Source organism: Chroicocephalus ridibundus, chromosome 5 (genome assembly GCF_963924245.1).
Source record: "Chroicocephalus ridibundus chromosome 5, bChrRid1.1, whole genome shotgun sequence".
Taxonomy (NCBI): Eukaryota; Metazoa; Chordata; class Aves; order Charadriiformes; family Laridae; genus Chroicocephalus; species Chroicocephalus ridibundus.
The window spans coordinates 59,483,689-59,511,333 of NC_086288.1; the positions used below are offsets into that span (position 1 = coordinate 59,483,689).

The following is a 27,645-nucleotide window of genomic DNA, read 5'->3' on the forward strand; positions in this document are numbered from 1 at the left end:
ACATACTTGGGCTAGAAAAATAAATGCAGCACTGAGCGTCATCAGAACTTTTCACTAGGGCATTGACTTCAGTTCTGTTAAAGCAGTTGTTTTATAGCTTATCCATGAGACAAAAGCATCAAAATGTTTGCAGGCAAAAACTTCACATGATCACACTGCAAAAAAGGAAATACCCTGTACATAACATTTTAAAGCAGACAGCATTTGCTGAAAAGAACTGAACACCACAAAAAGGGAACACCTGTGAGGAAGAAAAGGTGTATTTACAGTTGTCAGAAATTTCAAAGGTGCAGTGTTTATGTGGGTAATTAAATGCCTTGCAGGCGTTCTGCTTTTGTTTTCTCAGAAAATTATTTATCCAACCTGTTACGACTTTTCAAATAATGACACTTTTCCTGTATAAATATTTTGGCATATGTACTAATCTGGCCCGCAACTGACTATACATTACAGCTGTTACAGGTGGATAACCTAATACATCTCAGGTATCTATTTCCAGATTAATCCATGTCCGTAGATTTGCATTATGACTTAGGTGCAAGCAGAGTGGGGAACAATACATAAGCTATGACATTCTCAAAGCTACTTTGGGGTCACAGTGCTTTCTCTGTTTCATTCTTGATCTTGAAACAGAGGGAGGCATACCTAACTACTAATATATACTAAATTATTGCACATTCCAATCTGCTTCAGTTAACATGCTTACTTTCAAGCAGGCAGAACAGACACAATGATCTATTCGACCTTTTTTCCATTCAATTCTCTTGCTCAAGGGAGCAAGCAAGCAGGCCCTTTTCCAAGTCTACACACCCACCCGCACACACACAAAATAATCAGAAAGTCAACAAGACCTATAAGGAAGCCCTGTATACAGATGAACAGAGTCACTATCCAACCCTGAAATAGCCAAAATCCTCACCAAAAAGCCTTAGTATATCTCCAAAGAGTTATATATTATCAAAATAAATAGGCTTGTCAAAATCTTCATAGAAGCTCAGGAGCAGTAATTTCTGTTATTTCTATCTAGAGTCCCTGCATATTTTCTTGAATTACAGTCACAGCAAATATGACTAAAATGTAATCAAGAATCTCTCAGATGAGAGCAAAAATTAAGACCCCTTTTATTACTGGGTTACATTTATGCCCAGTTTACCTCAAGTGAAGAGTTCTGAAGTTTCCCAGTTAAGACTTCTTTCTCTTTCTCTAGTTGCTTTAGTTCACACTCAGATTTTCTTTTAAATTCCTCTAGCTGTGTCTGGAGCTCCTACAGTAAAAAAAAAAAAAAAAAAGAAAAAAAAGAAAAAAGAAAAAAAAAAGAAAAAAGCATGCAATAGCTGGGACAAAACATGCAGCATGGAAAAGAAAGGACATTTCTTCCACAGTAACCTAGATAATAGAGCAGTTTACACAGTAATACATGCTACTGTTTACACAATACATGCTACTGTCTTTTAATGTCACTCATGTATTATTCAATCAAAGAAGTATTAACAGTTTGTTTCAGCTCTTTCTAATACTAGCATTAGACAATACAGTTCAAATAATCCTAATCTTCTACTGAAAGCACCCCTGAGGTGGAAAATTGTACAGCATGAAGAGTCAGACTGTTTTGCCTTGAGTGGTGTTAGTGTTCAAAAATAATTTAGTATGCAAGAGTCACCCACAAGATCTGAAAAAACATAAATATACATTGACCGTATAAATAACCAGATGACTAATTAGTGGGCAATTAGTGGAAAAGGGAATCAAAGGAAGCACTATTTTATAGCATCCATAAGGAAAATCCCAGTGAGGCAGTAAAAATCATTTTAAGTATACCTGTACAAACTTATTCACATAAAAGAATATACTATTTAAAAGCCAAAGCCTTTCATAAGGCTTATACTTGATAGTGTAACTGTGTACCTTGAAGCACCGCATCTTTACGTACTGATCAAATGTCAGCACTTTCACAATCAGATAAAATAAGTTACTCACACAGGTTCCTTTTTGAGAAATGAGATTGCATAAATGTATAAATTCCAGCAGTTTCATAGGCAGAAATTAATTCTTCTGACAACCACTTAACTTAATTCCTAGTCTCCAAAATCCAGAAGGTACTATGAAGCTCAGCATCTAGTGATAGGATCTGCCTGCTTTTTATGACTTATGATTTGATTACTCTCAAGTAAATGTTGAACTTGGAAAGGTATAGCAGCATTAAAACTGGGAAAAATGGATAGAAGTACATTCTTATCACCAAGAAGGGTCTAAAGAACACTTGACCTGATTTTCCAATTCTACAAACTGCTCTAATAATTTTTTTTTTTTGTCTAGATGTCTGACAAACACATCAGTACATTAGGAGACAGAAATTAAATTCCTCCTTAGTTTATGCCCAAATTTGGCAAATCATTTGGGCATGCACTGAGTTGTAAGCTTCACTAAGCATCAAAGCATGTGCTGAAAATGTGTTTCAAGGTTTTCCTCCATTTCAATAGATTTCAGCTCACATTTACGTTCCTACTGCACAGAAACATTACAGATAGAAAATCTCCTGAAGCCAAAGGATTCAGCCACAGACACGGTTCTCATGAAAGTGAAATTCTCTGAAGAATCTCTTAAGCCAATTACTGCTAAAGCACACCAAGAAAATAAATTACAGCCCAGCCACTTAAAACACATTGAGAGAAGGTATCGCTCAGGCAACCTGTCTGGATCCACGAGAAGATAAGCATACTTCCTGACTAAGGCTAAATAAGGATATATATATGCATGTATTTGCTTGTAACTAGTCGTCATTTCATTGGTAACACCTGCACTCTGAATCCATTTACCAACACTTTGCAGAATTAAATCCTCTGCCTAAACAATGCAAAATATTGATTAAATCAATGTATCTGAGTATTTCACAGCAGCAATCCATGGAAAATTAAGTCAGAAATTGGAATATACCTACAATACATTTTTCATCAGGAGGGACCTTATATTAATCACTCTGTCACATGCAAAGCATGCAAGGATAAGTGTTGCTAAGAAGGCAGTTTATCACATCAAGGCAAAATTCACCTTCCTGCCTGTGGAGCTTTTCACAGAAACACATCAGTTTGACTTTTTTTCTCCCCATTTTTTTTTTTCCACTAAGACGGTAGCAAGAAAATCCTTGCATTTCATGTTAATTCAAAGTGCCTCCAGTGAGGATAATTCAAATGATGTCACTGTGACCAATAAGATTAAAACCAGATGAATCAGAGCATCTATAAATAGAAGAACATTCCTACCTTCTGCATTTTTTTTTTCAGTTTCCATTAAGTTTTAGACTGGCTTGATTTCCTTTGTATGCTTCATTACAAGATCTTCCAGCCCTTTTAATGGCTATTCCTTCAGACAAATCTTTTCCTTATGGACCTGATGCTTGCCTTTACAAAGCAAGTTCTCTGTGTCTTTTTTCATACCCTCTTTTTAAATAGCTACAGTTTATAAAACACACTAGCTCTATAATATGACAAAACCAGGGAAGAACTCTGGGGTAGCAGTAGTCTATTTAATTGGATATACTCCTTTGAAAAATACTGGCTTTATTTTAATTAACAATGTAGAACTGTAGTGATTCAGGGCGGTATGCCTCTTCTGCAGTCTAGGAATGGGGCTTTTTTGCTGTTCTGGTTTAAATTTGGGGGTGTAACTCACTTCCAACCATGTAGGCTTCCTCAAGGACAACCTTAGTTCTGTGAAAAAGTACAAAGGACAGTTTGATTTTTCTTATGTCTCCGATGCTAGGTCTAATTTTCCAGAATGCTAGCATAACAACGTTGTAGGAGAATTAAAAAATATAGAAAAGATTTGGGACTGGACAATTGTTTAAGGGGAGACATTGTACAGAGGAAACTCTCAGGATACTTACGCTCCTCATTCCTCCTACTGAGTTTATTCCTGGTATTATTTCTGCATGGCTTTTCAGAAGAACTGTTTTCTATATTTTAAAAATATAAATCGGTATTCCAACTTGACCTCAATAGAGGAAGTCTGCCTTCGATCTTGTTCTCTTTAACATTTTAGTTACAGAAGAAGTTGAACACTCTGTCTTGTTCTAGCTCAAGGATGTCAGTAGTTTCTTTCCTATCATTGCTTCTCATGTACTCATGTACTTCAGGTTACGAACACAAGTCATTGTTCCTCTGGATGAGGTCAGAGATCTGGAAATTTTACAGGACTGACTGCTGTAGAATAACGCCAAATCCATTAATCTTAAAAGAAAAACGACATTGATTTCAGCACTTTTGGCATGCCGTGCCTTTGAATATTTGAGAGCAAACCACCTATTTAAGGTCTTGCACTTCTGCAGAGCCACTCTTGTTCTGTCTCTGTTTAGTAGAAGTCATTTGCTGCAGCTGTGCTATTTGATGTTTCAGTTCATCTTCTTTATTAACAGCTTTGTTTTGGGAATTAAACGTAGTTTCCCTAGCTTCTGTGGTATAAAAATTTACATTTCAAATAGCATGAATAACTTGCAGAATTTCCAGCGTGAGTGACTATTAACAAGGGAAATACTTCAGAATGACATTAATGAGCATCTTACCTGCTTTTGGCAGGATTTCCTTCTCTTGAATTGTGCTTCTCTCTTTGACTACACTTAGATCTTCCTCCACTTTTTTCACTATACTTTTTGATTACAGAATTTCTTGTTGTGTTCCCATAAGCTACACTTACAAATCCTAAAATATACATGACATTACTTCTACACTTAATACATATGTTCTTTTTTTGTCATCTGAAATAAATGGTCATTTTCTCTCTTGGTGTAGATTCATGATAGAAATCTTTCACCTCCAGAGTTGCTTTATATGCATTTTTTGCTCTTCCATACCCTTAAACTGTTTCTGCTGCCAGAATATTTGTAATGTGGCGCCATTCCCTGAGATACAGTAGGCATGACTATAAAGTGAACACTCATCAAGAATTACCATCTAAAAGATACCCGAGATTATCCTAAACTTGGAACACGATATACATCCATTAATTTCACAGCAACTTGTGCTAAAAGGTAATGAATATTAGTTTGGGCTTTTTTCCAGTTGATGAAGTACAATAGTTCTTAACATAAGCCATAATACAGATGCCTAAACCCAGAAAAATCAGCTCCTACAGACTTTGCTGTGAATTGTCTGTCCATAACTAAAGGCAAAAATTTGAACCATATTTAATGTTCTGTTTCTGGATGTTCTAGTCTCAGCTTCCAGTTGTCTAACATAATACTGCAATATTCACTCAGACAAAACTGCCATTTGTTCCTGTATGAATGTTGAGTAAAACCTCATGGGTTAAAACTAACTTGTTGTTAACGATCTCTGTACTTGAAAACTTAAAGGTAAGCTTGTTCTTTTTACCTCTGGCATATGCCAAAATTCTTCCAAAACTAGACTGAACAGATCAGACTTAATGACTTGTCATCCTTTGTCATTACTCTTCCACAGTAATAATAATAATAATAAATGTGCACTAATGTGATTTAAAGGTCTCAAATCTCTTGGCATACACTGAGAAAACAGAAAATTCATCTTGCTTAAACATCTGTGCTTTTATCTTTCAAGCCTTACAATAGCTTTTCTTGCTAGCATTTACTAATGATCAGAGGTATTACTGATGAAAGAAATGTTTCTGTTTCCCAGTCTGCCATTGTCCACAGGATTCTGAAAAAAATGTAGTATTTAATGGCATCAGAAATAGATAATTTGTAAAGGAGAAACTTCTGCTTCTTTATTTAAACTGGAAAGAAACAGAAAATAACATTGTGTCTACATGTTTTTCTTCTTCCGGATTTATCCTGGTCTGAGGCTATCGCTTTAAAGACTCAAGGCAATATGCTCTGGTGGTATGTAAATCAGCCTTATTCCATAGACTCAGAGGATCTGAAATGTATGAGCTAAGCATATGTCCCTCAGAAAATATTTCAGTTTTATCCAGCTGATCCTGAATTTGAAAATTAAATTGCTAATGACACCAACTTCTTATTTCCTATCATGTTTTACATTATTTATTCTTAAAAGACTGCGTTTCTTATACCATAAATCAGAACAGTAAATCACGTGCATAAATTTCGACGTCTCCATTCTTCATTTCTCATGAATGTTACTTCAAGTACCCACAAGAAATCAGGATCTTACTTTCCCTCTTCCCCTCTATCACTTCAAACTTCTACAGAGACAGGACACTTCCTTACTGAAACAGATATTATGCATTTCCCTGACTAAATTTTAAAAAGTCTCATCTGCAACTCTGCCATTCATTATATCCTCTACACTTTTCTGCAGAAGATAAAGGTTGTTCTGCTACAGATCTACACACTGAGAGAATGCAGTCTGAATAACGTGAGAGAAGGTGTATTCAATTCACCCTCTAATCTTGTGAAACAAAAAGGCAGCAGCTGTTTTGAAGGCTGAACTGCTCAAAGACAAGGCCCAGAACTTTGCACCATCAGCGAAATGATACTGACAGGCAAGATGTGAGGGCAGATGGTGAAATGAGTCAGAGTTATCTTGGAGGAACACAGCTGACTGGGGTGACCCTGCTCTCTACAAGATTCTGGGGTTCTCTGACCTTAAATGAGCTAAATCTTCTGTCCACCAGGAAACAATTACTGCTATTCTGAAATACTCCAAGTCTAGACCTTCAAGGTGTTTTCTTATCTAACATGCAAGATTGCCATCATAGGGCTGGGGACAGGTCTGGTAGGTGAGTTTATGTCATGGGAAGGACCAATAGTATTAAAAGGAAGTGGAACTGTTGAGCATAGAGCATGGCTGGGTGCTTCAGCTTCAGCACAGTTCATCAGTGTCTCTCCCACACACTGACCTTACGTACCAAATGCAGCTGGCTGGCAGATTGCCCATGATCTACCAACCTCTGAAACTGAATTTGACATGATACAATTAAGCAGAAAGGGGCTGCAGAGCTGTGCTGCAAATATATGTAGGAGATCTACACCAGCTAGAGTAGACAGGCACAGCGTGAGGTGAGAACTAATGGTGAAAGTCTCGTGGGTCAGCACATAGAACTTCACAGGGGTAAAGCACACTTCATTAAATGTCACTTGGTCCAAGCCACTGTTGCAAGAGTCATACAATACAAAGCACTTGATTCCTAACCTGACAGACTAGGTCTCTTATCTAACCCTGTACATGGATAATCCATGCACTGAGTTGTTGGCAACCACAAGGGAAAAGGAGAATGTGCTTGTAAATACTTATTGCTACATTAGCGCCTGTTTGCTGTTCTCTTCGCATTTCTGGGCAGGAAAGGCAAAGCTCTGTTCAGTCAACAGACAAATTTTACCTCACTCCTCCTTCAGGGTATACAAAGTCTAGTGTTCAAAGAGTTCTAATGAGTTACTAAGAATCTTAACTCTTTCTTTAAAACTCTCGGCACTATATCCCTCCTATTTCTCTCTAAGCCTCTAAAACTGCTTTAGCGCTTACAAAGCATTTGACTCAATAAGATATTTAAAAGACCCCTCTTCCCTCAAATTTTGAGGAATTGGTAATTCGCACTTTTATAGGCAGAGACAGGGATCACAGTATCATACTCTACCTGTATTCTCTCCTTCAGCTTCTGAGAATGCTTCTTCCTCTCATTTATCTTTTGGCTTTTCTCCTCTAGGTCTGCCTCCAGCTTCTTTACCTGCTGCAGCAAAAAACCTTCTTCAGCCTCTGAGCTCTTCCTTTGCTCCATTTCTCTTTGCTGACAACTCTTACTTGTTTCTGTCATAGACTGCTGCATAGCCTTTTTCAAAGTCTCTTTTTCTCTCTCGTAAGGGGCTCGCAGCTTGCTTGTTTTCTGAGTATAGTCTTCAGTTGGTCTCTTGTTCTCACTCTTCAGGTTTTCCATGTCATTCACTACAACTTGTCCTTCCACACTGTATTTTTCATCTAAAATTACTTTTTTATCTAAATTTTCTCTCCTAGATGCTTTGCATTCATTTAGCAGTCCATCAGAATCCTGATTTAAATGTAGAAGCTTCTCAAAGTCTGCACTGGTATGTACCGTGTCTGTAGCAAGGACTGCCTGTGCTTGTTTCACTTCTGTTGTCAGCTCCCTTTCTTCCACCTGCTTCTTGCACAACGTTAACTCTGCCAAAGCTTCTTCCTTTAGTCTCTTGTGTTGTTCTACAGCAATTTCAAGGGCCTGAATACGTTTTCTCAGCAATTGTTCTTCTTCAACTTTGCTTTTACACCGGAGAATTGTTTCCCTTGTCTCCGCAAGAATGCATTGAATTTCTTCGTCGTGAGCCTCTCTCAGAGCCTGTATACTAGCCTCATGTTCATCATTCTTCGTGTTCAGGGCATATATCACCTATTGAACAAGAAAAATAATAGGAAATTAAAGTATTTGGTGAATGGTAGTCATTAATTCAGTTACTGTATTTATCAAGGTGTTAAAGGCTAAAAGAGAATCACTGCTACAGTTTAATCTTTTGTTGTTGTTGTTTCTTTGTGTTGTTATTTTCACTAGGAACAGAAGGACAATTATAAACTGCAAAACCTTATAGGGAAGGAAGATAATACTGTGAGAAGACTTCTTTTTTTTTCCACTTTTTGTCAGAAATTTCCTTTTTTATTCTTGGCGAGTTGTTACTTCATGACTCTAGTTTGATCTCTAACACAAGGAATTAAATAGGAACCCTTCTCTAGCTAACTGACTCCATATTTATAGTCCAGTTCATCTAGCCTTCAGTGCGGGTGAAGTAGCTGCCATGTTGCCTTTAGCATTAGCAAGTGCTGGGGACCAGTAGTGGCAGATCTGTAGAGTGAAACCTGAAGTCCTGACATCCAGTTCATGTGGACCAAAATCACTCTGTGATGTAAACGAAAGGAAAGTTTGCAAGGAGGATTAAATTTCACACTCCTGACTGAAACTAAAACACAACTGAAGATGTACTCCTGGAAATCATATGCCTGGCAAGTTAGCTTGGTCAGCATTTCAGGATAGGTATTACTTGACTGCAAGCACCTTTTGCCTTGATTCTGAGAAGTGTTCAGGCAACGGGGTTTCTTCCTCACTTCAGTAACAGCTATAAATCTCAGAAACCAAGTTTTAGCAGATTTGAGTGAGCCTCTGATGACAATAAGCAATTTTTTCAAACAATTGATTTAAATCTTCTGATGCTTTATTATCTTCTACAAAATGCAGCATAATTCTCATGACTATAAGACATATTATTACCCCAAGCAGGCTTCATCTGTTACCCGTGACATACACCAAAGATCTCTCACAGAAGCTGTTGTACAAACATGCTACTATTGTTTTGAAAAGAAATTGCTATTAGAAGCCCACAGTAGACTGAAATGAAAAGTTGATAGTCAAAACCGGTAAATGTGCATGTTAAGCTTCCAAGACAGTTCCATATAATTGCAAAACATAGTAACTGCCTTGAAAAGATGCATGCTTGTATTACAACACATGGGAGCTGATCCAGTTTCTACTGGACATAGTTACCTAAATCAAGGAGAACAACATGTTGTGTATTAACATGTGTGGAGGTTTTCCACTTGTTTGATTGTTTGGAGTTTTTATTTTTAGAGAGAAGTTATTCATCTACACAGCTAGGTTTGGAATTTGCGTACAAGTTATGACAGATACTTCTGAGTCTGGCCTAAACCCACAGAGGTTAATCTAAAGATTCCTTGACTATGTTTGAGAAAATAATAGTCTTAAGTACATAAATAAGTACAGAAGCAAGGTCACAACTAATTCTTTAATTATACTAGAATTTTGACCCTGTAATCTTCAACCCTTCCTCAGGGAAAGCCTCAACTGAGAGACCAAGAGGCATCTAGAACATACTAAGTGTCTCAAGTCTGTGGTCTGTGTTTATAAACCCTGAGGATATCTCCACAATTACTGAATTTGCTTAGCTATGCCTAACCATTTTTTGTGCTATCTGTACATGAATAACATATTAAATTTCAGTCATCCATAAATGAAAGTAAACACACAAATATATCTTGCGTGTAGTAAACTTTCTCCCTGGTGGTGATGAATTAAGTACAGAAGTCTTAAAAAGTCACAAATGCAAAACATGGTCTGGATGTATTTCTGGATAAATGTGTGACAAAAGAGAGTAACAGAATCATATTACAGACGACAAGCAGACAGGAAGTCATTGTCTACATTTAGATATGTATATTTTTGGGCCTTAGATTACATGCTATTAATTCTTCTCTGTTATTTTTAATTATTTTTCCTTTAAAACAGAAATAGTCGCAGCATACTGAGCAGATTCCTTCTCGCCACTAACTAAAGTCATTCTATGAACCTTTCTTAACTGTTCAGGAGACAGACATAAAAACTAAAAGGAGAAGATTAATTTTGCCCACGGGTTTAGAATGACCAGTAATTAGTTTGTGCAACTCCTCAATTAACTAGGTCAGATGTTGATGATCACATTTCTGTGTTTAATTCCACCGGCAAAACAGAGATGAACATTCGGACTTTGTGACTAAAGACCCACTCTTAATGATTAATTTATCTAGTAAATCACCACTGCCTATCTCATATTATGTTCTGTTCAAGCTGCCAATGGAATTTCAGTTCCTCTAAAGTCTGACTTCATCATAGAGATTTCCCAAATTCCACTGAGCATTAGGCCATCACCAACATCTTCAGTGAGTTACCTAAAAGAATGGAAGAAAGCGGCCTCCCTGCTCTACGCTTCTGTTCAATAGTGGCTAGAACCACAGTGAAGAATTTTGACTTGAAAATGTACGCCCTTAAATTTAATCTTCGAGCTTGAGTGCTGAAACTGATTCCTCAGTATCTTAACCTTCTTAAGAGATTTAATTTTTAGAGGGTTGCTGCTCCTGTACTTTATGAAATTTAAGCCCCTCACACCTGCCTTTCACCCCCCTACCAAATATAGCTACCATATTCCTCTTCCAGATACTTCATTTAAGAAACTGGAGTTATGCGAGATGAATCTGGGACTTTATGTGCTGGAAGGAAAAACACTGAAAAATTATTTCAGCATCTGTACTTTGCAAGTGCACGTACTGCTGGCTAATGTGGTGTAAATCTTTTAACAGTTGTGTTGATAAACAGCTTTTTAAAAGCAGCTCTAAAATTGATCAGTTTGACAATACAGACAGAATTGCCTTCAAATGAAAAGAGCACTGTATTACTCTTTGAGTTACTAGCATAATACCAACGACTACTGCCTCCTTACAGTTCTCCAAAACTGAATGTATTGGGAAACTGTACTGATTTTACAGCAACTGAGAGTTATATGACAGGTTGGTAAAAATACTATTACACACATACACTTGAACATGAACAGTGCAGTGAATATGAATACATCTTATTATTCCTATTTTATCCCCCATATAAAACACTATTACACACACTTCAACATGAACAGTGCAATGAATATGAATACATCTTATTAGTCCTATTTTATCCTCCAAATGCTGTAAATCTAAATGGCATTTCCCTTCTCCTTTTCTTTATGGTAATGTAAAATAACAAAAAAGAAAACATTCGACTGCATCTCATCAGTGAGGACAAAGCTAATGCATTCAAACCAAAGACGACTGTTCTATCTTCCTACCTTACTGTTAAACACTACTCTTGTACGAACCTGACAATCATAATGAAAAAAATGGTTCTAGCAGGCTTCTTTACTATCTGAATAAGAAGTGAGACGGTTTGGTATGGAAGGTGAGGGCTGACGATGATAAGAAGAATCAAAGAAAGGCGAAAGATCATAAGTGTTCTTCCTTCAGGCCCAAGCTAGTGGGCACAAATTGTTAATGACGGAAAAAGGAAAAAAAAGAAACACAAGAATGAGAAAAGGCCCTGGAGGGGGGTGCCAAACAGGCTACTCCTGGCAGCATTCTAAACAAAGCAGGGAAGGAGACAAGTTTGGATTGCTAATTAGCTTGCTTCAGGCTCACTGAGGCCAGGCGATCGCATCACCTCCTTTTTACTAGTAGCAGTAGTATCTTACCTTCACTGGCAGGTGAAACATGTCAACCTTAAAAGGGTCTCTTAAAGCAAAGGATAGAGAAATTATTAAAAGTAAGTTCAGTTATCGAAAGAAATGGGTCTATATCCCTTAGCCTCCTCTGTCACTGTAAATATACAGATTAGAAAATAAAACCAACTCCCACAATTTATTAATTAATACTTTAATAAGTATCTTTTGTTCTTTCTAACACTGAATATGGAAGAATGTCTTTTAATTAAGGTACAGGCCGAGGCTAGAATTAGCTACAGTGCTGATCCAATTTTACACCTATGCTTATTTCAACTGAATGATATGGCTGTAAGATATGATCAAGGACCTCGTGAAGTCTCAAATCTCTCCTTCTGTCCTCTGTGGCTTCCTGAAAGCACAAGAATAATTTTATGCATCCAAATAGTTGCAGCAACTGTTGATAACATTACCCATTTATGTATTTATATGAGAAAAGCCTTAAAAAACTTGGCATTCCAAACATCGAGGAGTGTTTCAAAACCTAAAATTACAAAAATCTCTTTAAAATCACATGGATTTTTTTTTTTAATTTGCCTTATGATTTTTTAGTCTTCCAGGTGTGCCTTCAGAACCTTGCAAAAACACAAGCTAAAGTAATTTATTTCCCTCCGAAATGAAAGCTTAGCTCCAGATGAAATAACTTTGTTTTCAAAAGCTGGAGTTGTGGGGAGAAATATCAAAAGTTTATTTTGTGAGCTTTCAGATTACATAGCCTGCTACCATTCCACCCATTAGAAAAATGTTATAAAGTACATTTCTTTTTATAAGAAATATAAAGTTCATGATTCATTTATCCAGTCACTATGACAGTACATTAAAATTATCTTGAATCAACACAGACCAACACAGTATTGACTGTCACTTATAAAACAACGAAAATACCTTCTTTCAAGCCTTTTGCTGTCAACAAATTACTAAAAATATTTTTCAAAAATCTCTCAACCCTCAAATTTCTATCTATCCACACGTAGCAGGCATGGATAATGAATGAACAAAGTCAGAGATGCAAAGAATTCCAGGCCAACTTATGTTCAATGGAGTTACTGAGCTCAAAGTCAGAGCTGAGAATCCAGATACAGCTCACAGTGCCAGCCTCTCGCTGAAAACGGTACATCTGCTTTTAGCTCTGGAAACTATAACCAGAAACAAATGAGATTTGAAGATACAAGTTCTATGAAAAGCCAGATCAGATGTCCCAGCATCATGCTGCAAACACATGCAACTGGCTTGTCATAGCCTTAGCTCAAGTTCAGGAAACTCCATCAGCTCTCCCCTGTGTTGGCTGGCCACAACAACCCAAGCTGGTTTCCACAGCTCCTCAGGCCTCAGAAGAGCTGCATTACTTGTGTCCTGCACTGGAATGAATCCTAATTACTGTACTAAAAAAGGATTTTGCTTCAGGAGATTCTCTGTTAGTGCAGGGTCAATCTAAATCCTTTCACCCATTGCTTCAACCACGTTAATAAAGTCTTTCAGATCCTGGAGGGGTGGAAGCGGGGCACAGCACAGAGGTAGCCAAAGGCTCTGTACGAAATCTGCTTGTGTTTAGATGATCTGATGTCTCTCAGACAGAAGCTCACTGTGCAGAGTCTCACCCCCCTAAATGTCCCACATTATCCATAGTATTTGTGGTTTTCCGTATCTAGAGATTCACACTAGGAAGAGGGAAAGTTGATTTTACATTCTTAAAATTTGAATGTATTGCCATTTTTCCTACAGCTACCATGTATTACAGTCAGTCCAAAATTACACTGAGATATTAAAACGTATTAAGAAACTACAGGCATAAAATCTCTATAGGTTTCTAATGTCTTTTGGCATGTTTTTTGCCTCTTTCTGCCTCTCCTTTTTTTTTTTTTTCCCCTTTTAGTTTAAATTTTATACAGGGAAATCCCACAGGCACATTTATGCATTCCCATTTTTTACTTTTTTATTTTTATGCCTAGTGTGGTGCAATACCGAACATAGAAAACCTTAGTTTAGCAGTCTACGTATTGCACTTGATCTCTCAAGTATGATTGAATATAAAATTAGCCTTGGCCTAAATTTTACTAAAGAGACATCCAGCTGTCCCTCATTTATCATAGAATGGTTTAAGTCGGAAGGGACCTTAAAGATCATCTAGTTCCAATCCGCCTGCCATGGGCAGGGACACCTCCCACTAGACCAGGCTGCTCAAAGCCCCATCCAACAACTGGTTGTTCTGAAACACAGCTACCACAGAAGAAGGTCAGAGGAGGCCACTGGTAATTACTGCAAGGAAATGAGAAAAACCCTGTGCATTTCATTCTCAGAAGGATGTATCCTGCATACAAGAGATGGGATTCATCTCACTTAACATCATCCAGTTCATCATTACACATCTAATCTAGGTTAATCAATGGAGAAAGACAGGTGCCTCCAAAGGACAATGTTTCCCTTTCCAATACAGTTGTCTAAATCAGGTAATAGAAGTGAATTGCTTCAGGTGTTTGACTGGTTGTTTTGTTATTTTTTCTTCTGCAGAGCCAACTTCCCAGCTCTTCCTTCCTCTGTAGAGCTAAAATAGAGTCCCATACAGAGGGAAGAGACAAGTTTTAATCCTCAGAGGCTGAAATGGATTACTTTTCCTCTGTTTCTCTGTTCTCTGGGGTTTCTTCCCATCCTGCAGTAATGTCTCACTTCATATTGTCTTCATTTCTGTACACCCACTTTATGTTGTTTTGCCAACACTTTACAAACCAAAACAGATAGTGGGCATACAGCTACCATGCACATCAGCTTTGATGCAGGATTTTGGAAAAACAAGCTTTTTTCTAAACTGAATGCAGTTTATTTTGTCTTCCATCTATATTCCTTTTTTCTTTCCATCTTGTTTAGGTGTTTATGATTCCCCTTGAGTTAGTATCATCTGTTAATTTTAATATGTTGTTTATGTTTACTTCCAGATCATTAATTAATATGGGAAATACTGCAAGCTCTAGCCCAGATCTTTGTAGCAGCTGCCTCCCTACAATATGTTATAAACCTTTTGTTTAGTTTCTGATTCATGTTGTATCTTATCTGCCAAAACCCTTTTCTCCATAACTTTGAAATAATTTTGCAAAACTTAAATATCAAAAGCACCACTATTTTTTGTAGATTTTGTCTGCAATTAAAAACCAGAATTAATGAAATCAGTCAGCATGACATTGACATGAAATATATTTCTATTTTTTTGTTCTCCCGGCAGTGAATCAAATTCATCCTGAGTGTATTTACCAGGTTAAGTGTATTCAAATGCTGACAGAGAGGATAACATTATTTTTCAGTAAAAGTTAAATTAGGTAAAATTTCTACCTATTAAAACACACGTAACTAGATGAAAACACTTGAAAAGATTATGCTTATTCATTGATATAGTAAATCAACACACACACATACGCAGACAAGCAGAAAGGCCAAACTGACTTGATTTCAGAGTCCTATCTGTTGACCTTTTGTAATCTCTGTCTTGGTGAAATTCTTGCATAGCTCCTTAATATCTCAAATATGCCCATAAATCTTTGACTTTTACAGTCTTGGATGAGTACAAATCCATTTTAGGAAGCTGTTTTAGATAGATAACATGCAAGAAATAGAAGATTTGTTAAATACAAGTCACATCTTTATCTACGCCCTCTGTCTGTCCATTTTAAGGTCATTGCAGTCCAGGTGAATTTTTAGTGCAGAAGTGAAGTCAACAATTCTGTGTCAACAAAAAGAATAAAAAGGCCTTATTTCCATGTAATTCACTGGTAATTTAGCTGTCTGGTTTTTGTAACATATCTAAAATATATAGGACAGCTTGATAGGTTTATATCCCAGAAATTTCACCTCTATTATGCTTCAAAAATATGAGCTAATGTATCTCATAAACCAGATCAAAATACAGTGGTGACAGAATTCATTTGCCAAATAAGCATGCAATTTTGTGAAAATGTTTCATTATATCCCAGAATTTTTAAGATCTCTAAAATTGCAGAAATATGTTCAATGCTTTTAAAGGGTTGAGTTGGGGTTTTTTTACGATTCTAGATATTTATCTGAAACTTTATTCTTCCAAAACATGTTTAAAAACCTTGTTACAAATTATGATAAAGCAACATTGTCCAATTTTACAATAAATGCAGTAAACAAACAAATTCATCAAGTAAGTTCTCATTTGATTCCTGTTTTTCAAATATTTCCTTACTTTATATACAGTAGAATTTGGAAATCTTGCAAATATCAACTGTAGAATCATTTATTTAATTACAGCCCAGGGTGAAACAGATTTTCCCAACCAAATAAATCTTTTTGTGGAGAGAAATATTATAATTTATTTAAAACACAATGTTTATTGCAGGTTTTGCCTTTGACGCAGATCTGTGATAAACACAGATAAAATGAGGCCTGTTTCTTCCTAATCCAGACTAAAGCATTATACAGATTAGATCAAATTCTTACTCTCCTGTAGTTTGCAGGTGAAATTCTGACAGAGGAATTTTTAAAATTTAAAAATATTTCTTTATATGTTCTACATACTTTGCTAATTAGGAAATGAAACCATCAAAACCCTCAGGTACCCATAAATTAATAATACCGGTTTCTACTACTGCAGGCACCAAAATTTAAGATCTTTGCTGCTGTAGGCAAATTCAACAGTGGGAATATATGTGAAAGTTTCACAGACCCTCTGCTGCAGCTATGTTGACAAAGGATTGTCACTTTTTTCTTCCCAGTTTATTATGTATACACTTCTAAGAAAGAAAAGCGCAGTATTCTAGGGGCTGTGGAGATTTCAATTGCCTTGCAGTTTTCTCATTCTAATAATATGCAGTTCATACTTTTATTTTGTTACAACTAAATATATTCTCTACTCAGAGAGAATAGTCAGTTTTCATAACAGACATCATGAATAGAGTCTCTAGAGTGCTGTACAGCTATCCTACTGAATATATCCATTAATATTTTGAAAAATAAATTAATATCAAAAGTGATAGTTGACTACAGGAAGTTGCAGAAGAACCTCAGTGAATTGAAAAAAGGTATAGTTAAAAGCAACAAGAATAATCAATCATGACGAAAGCTTCCATGCAAGAAGTAACACAATAAAGCATGACTTTCCACGTCTGAAAGAGACACAGCTAAGAAGGGAACATGAGATAACTTTCTTAGACATTAAAATACTGGGAGTTAGGTGTTCACTGATGTGCCATTTGTGTAAACTCCCATTATAGTACACCAACAGAGATCCAGTCAGTAAAGCTGACAGAGACCTGAGAGCGATTCAGCTCACTGAGGCAGACACTGATGTCCTGACTCACTTGCCTAATCTCTGAGATCTGGTGCCATTTAAGATGCCATAGGCACCTGAAACATCCACACAGGAGTTGACAAATATGCCACACGCTTTGCAGGATAACTATGCTTTTCTGGAACCAGGCAGATTATGCTTAAATCTCAAATGACATTAGTTTTAGACAGTTGATGAAACTGAGTTCAGTCCCTAATGGTTGGTCTACTAAATTACTCTCTAGGCTCTACTGATTACACTAGCAGCTTGGACATACAGTACACATAAAGAGTGTTAAATTAAAGTATCTTCATCTCAAACTGAACCTCGGCTCTGCCATCCCTACAGTCAAAAGTATAATGGAGAAGGTAAATACCAAATGATCGCTCATCACCTTTTTCCGTATATAAACTACAAAACAGCTACGAGGTGGCAGGTCAAAACAAATGGAAGACAGTATATCATGTTATATTCAACTATGTACAGACATCCTGTACATAGGACATCTGTAATACTAAAAAGTCATATGGTTTCAGGAAGTGATTGGACAAATTTATTGAATAAAAATCCAGTCAGGGCTATTAAGTACTGTCGTTGATACTTTGGTAGTCTCTGGAAAACTCACACAAATCACTGGAGGCAGGGAGAATACTTTACATAAGTGCACTAGAGGCATGCCATAGTCCTGTAACTCTCTGGGCACCATCAGAGACAAGCTGCTGGCTCAGATGGACCTCAGCATACAATATTTTTTAAAAGACATTTTTCTTTCAGATTCTCTCCTCCCTTTCAAAGTAGTATCATAGGAACTGGAATAAACACATTATTATGTAGTTAAAGGGCTACATAATAATACACAACACAATACCACACCATTACTCATGTAACTATGTGATTTTTATGCAATGGATCTAGACTGAATACAGCCACTACTCACATTCCCATTCCAGGATGACATTCTTATTAAGCACATGCGTATTAAGTATATGCTGGACACCTCTTGAGATTGCATCAATGATGAGAAAACCACGACAATTTAACCAACAGAAAACGTGGAAACAGTCTGGGAAATTTAAATTGGTCTAAATGCGAATAGAGCAAGTCTCTCAGCAACCTGATCTAGTTGAAGATGTCCTTGCTCATGGCAGGGGGGTTGGACTAGGTGACCTTTAAAGGTCCCTTCCAACCCAAATTATTTTATGATTCTGTGATAAGGGTCTAGTCTAAATATTAGCGCTTATGCTAATTTTTAATTATGCTTTAATTTTAAATTTTTAAGCATTACAATTTAAAGCTTTAAGTCACACAAGTCTTTGACAGCACCATGTTTATATCATGAACAATGACTCCACTGGATGACCAAGAGGCACTTGTCACTACTCCGACTTGACTATACTCCCTGGCCACACTCTGACTGCATTCACACATCTGGGTGCACAAGTGGGCAGGGAGCTGTAGTGTTCTCCCCTACACATCCCTCATCTTGAAAATCAGGGGACAATGACTGTAACGTGCATTGCCAAGACTGCCTGTCCTGTACTTCTGAGACAATAACTTCTTTTTTATAAAATACTAAGGTATATCAACATCTTAGTAAAAACATTTAAAAGCGCCAGCTATTGTTCTTAACAGTCCTGTTATCAAATTCTAGTAGTTCTCTCCTCCTGAATGAAAAAAGCAAAATATTAAACTGTAATCTGATATTTACATCTGTAGGTAGCTCTTATATAACCCTCTAAATGTCAGTGCATAGTCAGAACCAAACGCTGTAGCTTCCAAAGATAATTAAAACAGCAGACCTTTCTGACAGAAACCTGTTTTAAGTTAAAACTGTGTTTAAGTGCCTAAAGGCCAAGTCATACAAAGTTCTGAATGACAACTACATTAAAAAAGTACAATCTTACTTCAGATGAATTTCACTGCAGTCATTAACTTAAGAAAAAAACCACACTATTTGAAAAATCCCAATTATGAAATAAAGACAGTACTTCCTCAGTAACAGGGTTATATGTGTTCTGGTGCCTTCAAGCCCTTTGGAAGACAACTGAATTTACATTAAGTAAAATGCCAAGTCTGAAGCAGCACAGCCGTGCCTGAGCTACCGTGCCCCACTGGGAGGCAGGATAAATTAACTTAGCCTTGGTACCAGACCAACTGCATTCACACACTTCCTGACCGCGTTAAGTACAAGCAAGAAAAACTCACATGCCTGTCTGTTCCTACTAAAAGCACAGGTTAAGTGGTCTTCAGCACCACATAGAGACAGCCTGGTTGTGTACATGCAGCAAAAACAAGTGAACTGTTACAGTGAGACAGCTGATGTGTTTAAGATCTGACTGTAGAGGTGGCAGTTCTACCTCACTGTAACAGCTGTTTTATTAAAACATAAACACTCTTCTACCTAACAAAGACATGACTTCGAGGAAAAAAGAACAGGATACTTTACGGAAAAAAAGTATTTTATATACCATACACAATGCTGAAGTGCTCAAAAGTCTAAATAAATAGCTTTAGAAAATTTAAGTGAGAGTGTCTTAAGCTGAGTTGGCACTGACTTCTAACTGGGTATAATCTTCTCAATTGTAAAATATTGGCTTCTACATACTGCTTAAAGAAAATGTTAGGAAACAGGTACAGATATAGTGTCACTGAAAATGGTACTTTTATACATTACCCATGAAGAAAAGACAGAACATGAAAAAACTATAACCTTGCAATTTTCTTTTGTGCAATTAATGTATTGCTAAATATTTTATAACCTATTGCCTGTAATGCGCATAGTAATAAAATGCACAATATTTTGTATATAAACATTAACTAGGGTTCCTCGAAAAGGTGACTTGAAATCAGTTTCCATTATAAAGTACCTTTGAGTTGTTGGTTACTAAGGCTGCCAGATTTTCTGCAAACTTGGTATAGTCAGGGACAAATTTGTAATTCCAATACATACATGTCATTCTTATACCTTGAATTAATTTAAATGACAACATCTAGCCATCCAAATAATAAGATTCTGGGTTCATTCCTAATAGAAATAGTAGTTTTAATACTGCTTTTGACTAGTTGATCAACATAACATTGCACATGGATTTCATTATCCAGGAATTCCTTTTTAGTTCTGTAGGGAAAATGTAGTGATGACACGTTAAGACATCTTAGTCTGCACATTTTTGTCAGCTGGTAGGCAAAAATAACGCTAGCCTTGAAATCCCGACAGAAAATTGTACATAAAAATCATGAAAACAAATACATCATAAAGTGAAGTACATGGGAGATACTGATAGCTGACTTTGTTAGTCTTGTTAGTACATAATTTAAGCAGCTTTATAAAAAGATTCTCTCTCTGCCTACATGAAAATCAGTTTTTATATTCCTTGCCCAAAGGAAAAATATTGTTGCTCCAAAAGCACAATCCTAGCTTTTATGCTGTTCCATTTTGCTTCATTTCTGTAGAATATTGAATACCTCTCTAGAGAACTGAGATCAAAAAGCCTCAAGCACACAGGAGAGCTCTAATAGCATAACAACTAACTGCACATCAGCTGAGCCACTGTAAGCATTGGTTACTGAGTACAGTTAACACATCACAGTAAATAAGGTCAATAAACTTAGCTTAAACTATGTGAAAAAGGCAATGTATTTCAACTAGGAACATGAGTAGACAACAGGGGTACTTCGTTCCAGTTGCTGAGCTGATAGGTGCTTCCAGAATAAGCCATTAGAATTTGATCATATTTCATTCCTAAACCTATCAACCATTTATTTTAATGGCAAATAAACCAGGAAAGGTTAAAAGATCTGCAACCATGCTGCAAGACACTGGAGTGGAGTAAACAGTCTATGCCCTCACACACATACCAGGACACTTGCTAATTCTGTAAATTTCCACCCATACAGTGAAGCTAATAGAACTAAATATGAGCATATATCTCATACACTCCTTTGCAAAAGTCAGACATCCTTCCTTAAATAACTAATGAAAGTGGGTTTTGCTTATCTGGATGAATTTCCACTAAAGCTTATTAAATATTTTTCATATTTTCTACCCTGCTGACTGAGCTGAGGGGCAATAAACCTCCTGGGTGACTGGTGGTGATAAGCAGCGGAGTGTATAGCTTTTTCAACTGCTCCACATAGAGTTATTAAGGAACATCTGCCTATGCTGCTGCTTCGAGGAGAGGAGCACGCTCGCTCCCCTTTGACATTTCTTTCCCCTGAAGGAAAAAAGGTTCTTAATTGTGTTTTACCAGCAACTAACTTTTCCCTGTGTTGGCACTCTCTTCCTCTGTTAAGACTCACAGTATCCAACATACATATACAAAATTCTTGCCAGACTGCTTGATTTTTTGACTAACAATCTACTTGACCAGAAATACTGCAATTTAAAATGTGCATCTTACAACAAGGCTCCCAAATTCCCAATATAGAGTCAGATGAACCCCTAGGGAAAATGAGTTTGAGGGTAACTATCTACTCTCATTAAAAACACTCCTCCATTGGTATCCAGGAATTTGTCTCTAAGAAGGAAACAGAACTGTTTTGTGGCTTCAGTAGCTCTCTGATCACCAAGTAATGTCACCATCTTAGTTATTCATATTAGGCTTGGTTCCAGAACTGCAGTCCAGAACAGCAGGCTTGGTTTGAGCCCCTCTGGCAGAGGTCTGAAAAGAAGCCTGAATAACATGGATATCTGCAGCATATCTAGTTCTTGCCAGCCCTGCCTGAACTGCCTTTTCAGTGAAAGCTGATCCACTCTCCTCAGCACTCGTCTTCAACAGTTCATTTGAATTTCTCATCCTATCTCAAGTAAAAAGGACTGTCCTGAGAATCCATAAGCACATGAAAACCACATACTAGCAAATGGGTGTTAGAAATACGTAGCTTGAGGCAGCAGGGAGTGACACCCAACACATCTTATAGAAGTCCATTTAAACTCGATGTTATTCCTAAACAGATCAGAAATACAAAGACCTTGCAAGCAGAAAACAGCACACCAAGTGTCCAATGTTTGATGGAGAAGTCTAAACTTAATTACTGGTACAAAGTCATGCATTCTGCTACAATCATTAAAATACCCTAACTTCAAGTCCCTATTAATTGAATGCACTAGTGTTGCAGAAAGGTACCTACCAACTAAATGTGTGATTTGTATATGTGAATGACAACTACAAATGGACATTCCCATTTGCAAGCAGAATGTTTCCATTTTAATTTCTGTAAGTTCATAAATCAAAGCACAGCTCATCTGGAAATAGCTGCAATGTTATCTGATTTTAAGGTCAAAATTCAGAAGGCCTAAACAGCTCTCATCCAAACTGACTAATCCTACCAGGGCTTTTAAACTTTTTACCTGCATCCGTGGGAGCAAAAAAAAAAAATCGGTTTGCCATTTTTAATATACCCCTTTTAAAATATATCCATATCTTTTCAAACAAAACCTCGTTGTCCCACGTGTTCATTTAGCACTGTGAGCTGAGGCTTTAAAAGCAAAACCTCAACTGTACAATTCATAATAAAACCTGCCATATTTTCATTAGTGTACTTCAAATGTGGGCAGACAGATGTCTAACGGTAAACAAGGATCTGTGGCCAATTCTGCCTTGAAATGCAAAGGCCACCTTACTTTTGTGAAGAGTGGGGCAGAGCAGAACACGGAGCCTAACTGAGCTTACAGTACATTCACTGGTTTTGCTCATTGTGATAGCTCTATGTGGAAAAACAAAGTATGTTCTACAAGTCAACAGTGGAAAAAGTCAATCTTTGTGAAAAGGGCCAGGCATCTAAAAATGCTGATAAATGGGCTACAAAAAGCAGTAGTTTGCTGCCCAAAGCAATTGAAATATTTCTAGAGGTTTGTATTTTTGCTGCCACAACCAAAAAGGTGCAGAACAGAAAAATGCATGACTGAAGGTATGAAAGCTTACTATTATTCTACCTCTCTAAAAGCAGAAATAGCAGGACAGTAGCATGGGAAAATCTTTCGGGATCTCTGTGTCCCGATTACCTATGGGGGTTCCCTGTACCAACCCATGTCTTACAATTTAAACAGCGCTTCATGCAACAATGGAAACTCGATCACTTCAACCAGTTTGGTTCTGCTGTTGATGCCTTTGCACGCCCCTCCTTTGCCTTTGAGAGTAGGAGGTGGACACTACTGACTATGTAACAAAGAAACAGAATGTGTAAATCAAGCTCTGTATCCTGTACCTAATTTAAATATTTTGTATTCATTTCTCCTGGCACAATGAGGAGTGGATGAGTAATTAGATCATTATAATCATTATATCCCCATCAATGAAAATCTAACATCACTGGGACAGGAAGCTGCAGCTGCATAACAACAGACAGCAGTATTGCATACTAGCTTAGAAATGAGAAAGGAAAGCACTAGAGGCAATTTAAAGTTAGGAAGGATTTTCTTATAATCATCCTGACTGCAATATAGCCAAGAAAACGGTGTTTTGAAAGGGAGCTCTCAAAGTTCCTAGGTCCAAAATGATTATGACAAATTTTCCATATAGCCATTTTTCAGCTAATCTGGTTTCAGATTTTACTTCTCAGATGTTTGCTGTTGGTACAGCATTAGTCTACGAAGAACTTAGAAGGGAAAGCTTATGAACAAAATTCCAGTTCTGCCATAAGTTCTCTATAAGTGTAGTGTTATTGCACAGAAAATTGGTTCTTAAAGGCCACATTCCAAAACAGAATTATTTGCTTTTCAGAAGTACTTTTTTGAGCTTCAAGTATAAATCATCTTTATTTCAGATGACTGAAAAGTATCCAGAGGGGAAATTCTATTAAAAGAAGTTACCCCACCCACATTTTAACAGTAGAAATTTAGCAAGAACATCTGAAAAAAACACCACAATAAAATTTTTCCAAGATCCCTTGCACTGGGTGATTTTTTCTCCCCCTTTTGCTGCTAAGATAGAACTTTCTTCCCCAACTCAAAGACAAGCTTTGTAAAGTAATGTAAGAGTTTTCAGAAAGGATATTTTTTCCTCAAAATTGAGTTGCAATTAGAGAGGCTTTAAAAAGAATCACTTTATATAAAAAGGAAAGCACAGAAATCTCTACAGAAAATTAGTTGCTTGAGAGTTGAAAATTTTGAACAAGTGTTTCTTTGCACAGATCTCATCAATATGCTCAAAGTCTGCTGTTGAGAAATGGATCACCCAGAAAGAGGGAGCTGGTGACTCCTCAACTCTTGTAACTGTGACATATAGGCTATCTATTAATAGATACGGCCATTGCTTTTCTATTGGAAAAGTTAATACTGTGATTTTTTTGAGTGATACTTACAGACAAATATTACTTAATGGGCAAAACTGATCAAAGATAGCAAGTGAGTACCAGACAGAAAACAAGGGAACAACTCAGGACATCTTAATCTAATTTGCAGTCATCTTTCATGTACTGTTCACTATGGTTGAAAAATCAGGAATGTTATCAATAAACAGAAAGTGCTTCTCTCTAAGAATTTTTACAGACTTAATTGCTCAAAAATATCTATGATCAAAATAATAAAAACAATTGACGTTCATTTGGACAGTTTTCTTTCAATTACTACAGTATGAAAATGTACCTTGAAGAGTAATGTGTGCATTCATAGGCAAAAAGTAAGGATCAGATTGTGCACAAATACTATTATACAAGCAAAGCACCGGTAAAGTAAATATTGATATAGGACAGTAAGTACAATATAGCAAGTATATGTGTAAATATAGGTAGCACTTGTGTATGTATTCATATACATGATATACATTATCACATACAGCCATCATTTGATGAGAATAATGTTACTGTAACTAGTAAGCCATTCTAACTTGAACATCTTAACGATTTCTTATTGTTTGACATGTATTTTTGGTGTTTTTTTCATTGCTAAATTGTCTTGACCAATTGCAGTGAGGTTACAGAACATGTAAAATCTGGACTAGCAAGTAGGAAATAGCTTTTTCTCACCGACAAAGGTGCAGCATAAGAATAGCTTAAAAAGTAAGTGCCACCTCCTACAGATTTTCTCTTAGTTCTTAATATGGTGTGAAAAATGTTAAAAATATTTAGTAGTATAGCTCGGTATTGACTAAAAGTTTTACTACAATATACTACGTAATGTCCTGCCTCTTCTCTAACTCCGGTCTTTTAGGAAGGTCATTTAAAGTATCTCCTACACGCATCAAGAACAAATAAGTACAAGACAACAAGTAATACTGTACTTTAGTACCACAGTTCGCCTGTAGTTCTGCAACAATATTACTCGAGAACCTATAAAACGCAAATGAAACTGCCGTTTTTGTAATTCTGGAAAAAAGCGGATACCGTCAATCCCTCTGAGCAGCATACCGACAAACCCTATGTCTTCGCAGAGTTTGAGCTCATCTCGCTATTCTTGCACGCTAATTAGAGCGGTTAAGTGCGAGACGTCGGTCTTCAGCAACAAAGGCGAGCCCTACGGTTGTAGCACCCCAGGGGGAACCGTTTGAAAGGAAGTTTGTGCACACCGATGTGTTCAGGAACCGCCTTAAAAGAGAGGACCGGTTTCTCTTCCCTCCTCTCAGGGCCATCAGAGCAGGCAGCTCGGTGCCAGCGCCGCCGCCCCCGGCCAGGGCAGCCTCACCTCCCTGGGAAGGCTGCAACAGCGAGACTTACCTTAGTGAGCTGGGCAATCTTCTTGCACATTTTCATGTGCATTTCCTGATTGCATTCCTCTGCCGAGCTGCTGCGAGCGGCTTTAGATCCATTGCAAGTCCCGGGCTGATGAATCTTGTTTATGCCAGAGGCCATTAGGCTTGAATTTTAATCAAGTCTGTGTGCGTACGCTCCGGGTAGCGCGATCTGTCCCTGCCGCTGGCCTCCCCCGGCGCTCTGCAGGCACTCAAACCCCCATAGCGCTGGAGAAACTTCAGCCCCAAACAGGGCAAGCTCCAGCCGCCGCTGCTCTCCCTTCTGTGCAGACGTCCTAGTCCTTCAACAGAACACCCAGGCGAGGAGGCAGAGAACAGCATGTGCAAACATCCTGATCGTTTTTTTTTTCCCTCCCCTTCTCTTCAAATGGTTGAGCTTCCGCCAGGAGAAGACGCCAGTGGCTGGATGCTACAAATTCCCCACAGGGGACGCTGAGCCAGCCATACAGGCAGCAGCACAGACGTTGCTGGGGATGTGATAGAGAGATCTTCTGCAGATTAAATCATGTTGCTTTCTTGGGCTGCCAAAGGATTGCAGAGGTCATCAGAGACGACGGTGTTGGCACCTTTTATAAGCTCTGTTATTTTGGCAATCCTCTCTAAGTCCGGATGGACCAATAAAGAGATGAAGAAGACCTTGTTCAATTTTTGCTGCTCAGCTGAAAGCAGATTGAAGCAGTTCTTCCAGCTAAGAGGCACACTTGAGCACAGCTGAGCCCGGGAGCATTGTCCAGGCAGGAACCGGTCTGCCTGATCCAAGGAGACTGGTCAGTTCCCCTCAGTTACACTAAAGGCACTGGAAAGGTGCCAGAGGAAAACTGACAATATTACAGGTCACGTCTTTTTCATCTGCAAGTCATTTCCTCTCTTCAAAGAGACTAGGCTTCTATATGTAAAAAATAAATAAAAGGGCAGAAAAGGCAGAAAAAAGCGCACAAAAAAAAAAAGGCAAGCTATTAAGGTAATGGGATTTTTAAAGAAGAATGCTTCCGTAAAATGTTATGCAACAAGAAAATGGTTAGTGGACACGTTTAAACAAGTCTAGAAGAGAAAGGGGAAGGAGGAGAAGGCAAAGTAGGGTGAAATCAGAGAGGTGGAGAAGAGGAAAAGATAAAAAGAACATGTAAGAGAAGCTGAGAGCTGCTCAACACCCCTTCGATGTGTCACTGTAGCCAGCAGAAGAGACCCCATGGAGCAGGCTGAGGTCCCCATCTCAGCTCACACTGGCTCACAGCCCCCTCTGAGGCTGCCTCTTCCCCCCTGCAGGTTGGGCAGCTTTCCTGTCGCACCTCTGGGCAGTACGTTCCATCCTTCTCTAGCAAGAAGCTTCCACTTTGCTAGTGGTGGGTTTGAAAAAGTGTTTCCTCAGTACTATCAGAATTGGAAAGGAGGATTATCCTGTGTCAGGTAAGGGCATGGAAAAAGGGAAAATCCTCAGCAAGAAAGGGAAATTATTGGTGAGGACAAAAACAGATAAAGCGCTGTTAAGAATAAACACTCCAAGAGGAAAAAAATAGATCAGGGCAGAAGAAGAATGCCTGCAGGTAGTGGAGAGAAGGAGGAGTGAGAAGATGTAAGAAGAGAAGACCTTGGAACAGAGAAACCAAACCCTTTAATTGCTGGGCAAAAAGGAAGGACTCTCAATCTTCGGAGGCAGAAAGAATCTTCAGAAGTGA

General features: G+C 37.7%; 1 protein-coding gene across 6 annotated transcripts in view; it reads right to left on the minus strand.

Annotated features, from left to right (window-relative positions):
- The window catches only part of FAM184B (family with sequence similarity 184 member B), a 46,416-nt gene extending 19,700 nt beyond the window's left edge, over positions 1-26,716 (minus strand). For 5 of the 6 annotated variants that reach the window (XR_010071252.1, XR_010071253.1, XM_063336130.1 and 2 more), the window contains exons 1-3: positions 25,935-26,716; positions 7,567-8,328; positions 1,154-1,264 (exon numbers count right to left, since the gene is read on the minus strand). Coding sequence is in view for 4 of the 6 variants with exons in the window: in XM_063336130.1 (XP_063192200.1) it covers positions 1,154-1,264; positions 7,567-8,328; positions 25,935-26,069 (1,008 nt within the window). In the remaining 2 variants the exon portion in view is untranslated. The remainder of the gene's footprint in view (positions 1-1,153; positions 1,265-7,566; positions 8,329-25,934) is intronic. The other variant, XM_063336132.1, reaches the window with a different exon arrangement.
- Positions 26,717-27,645: the final 929 nt, after the last annotated feature.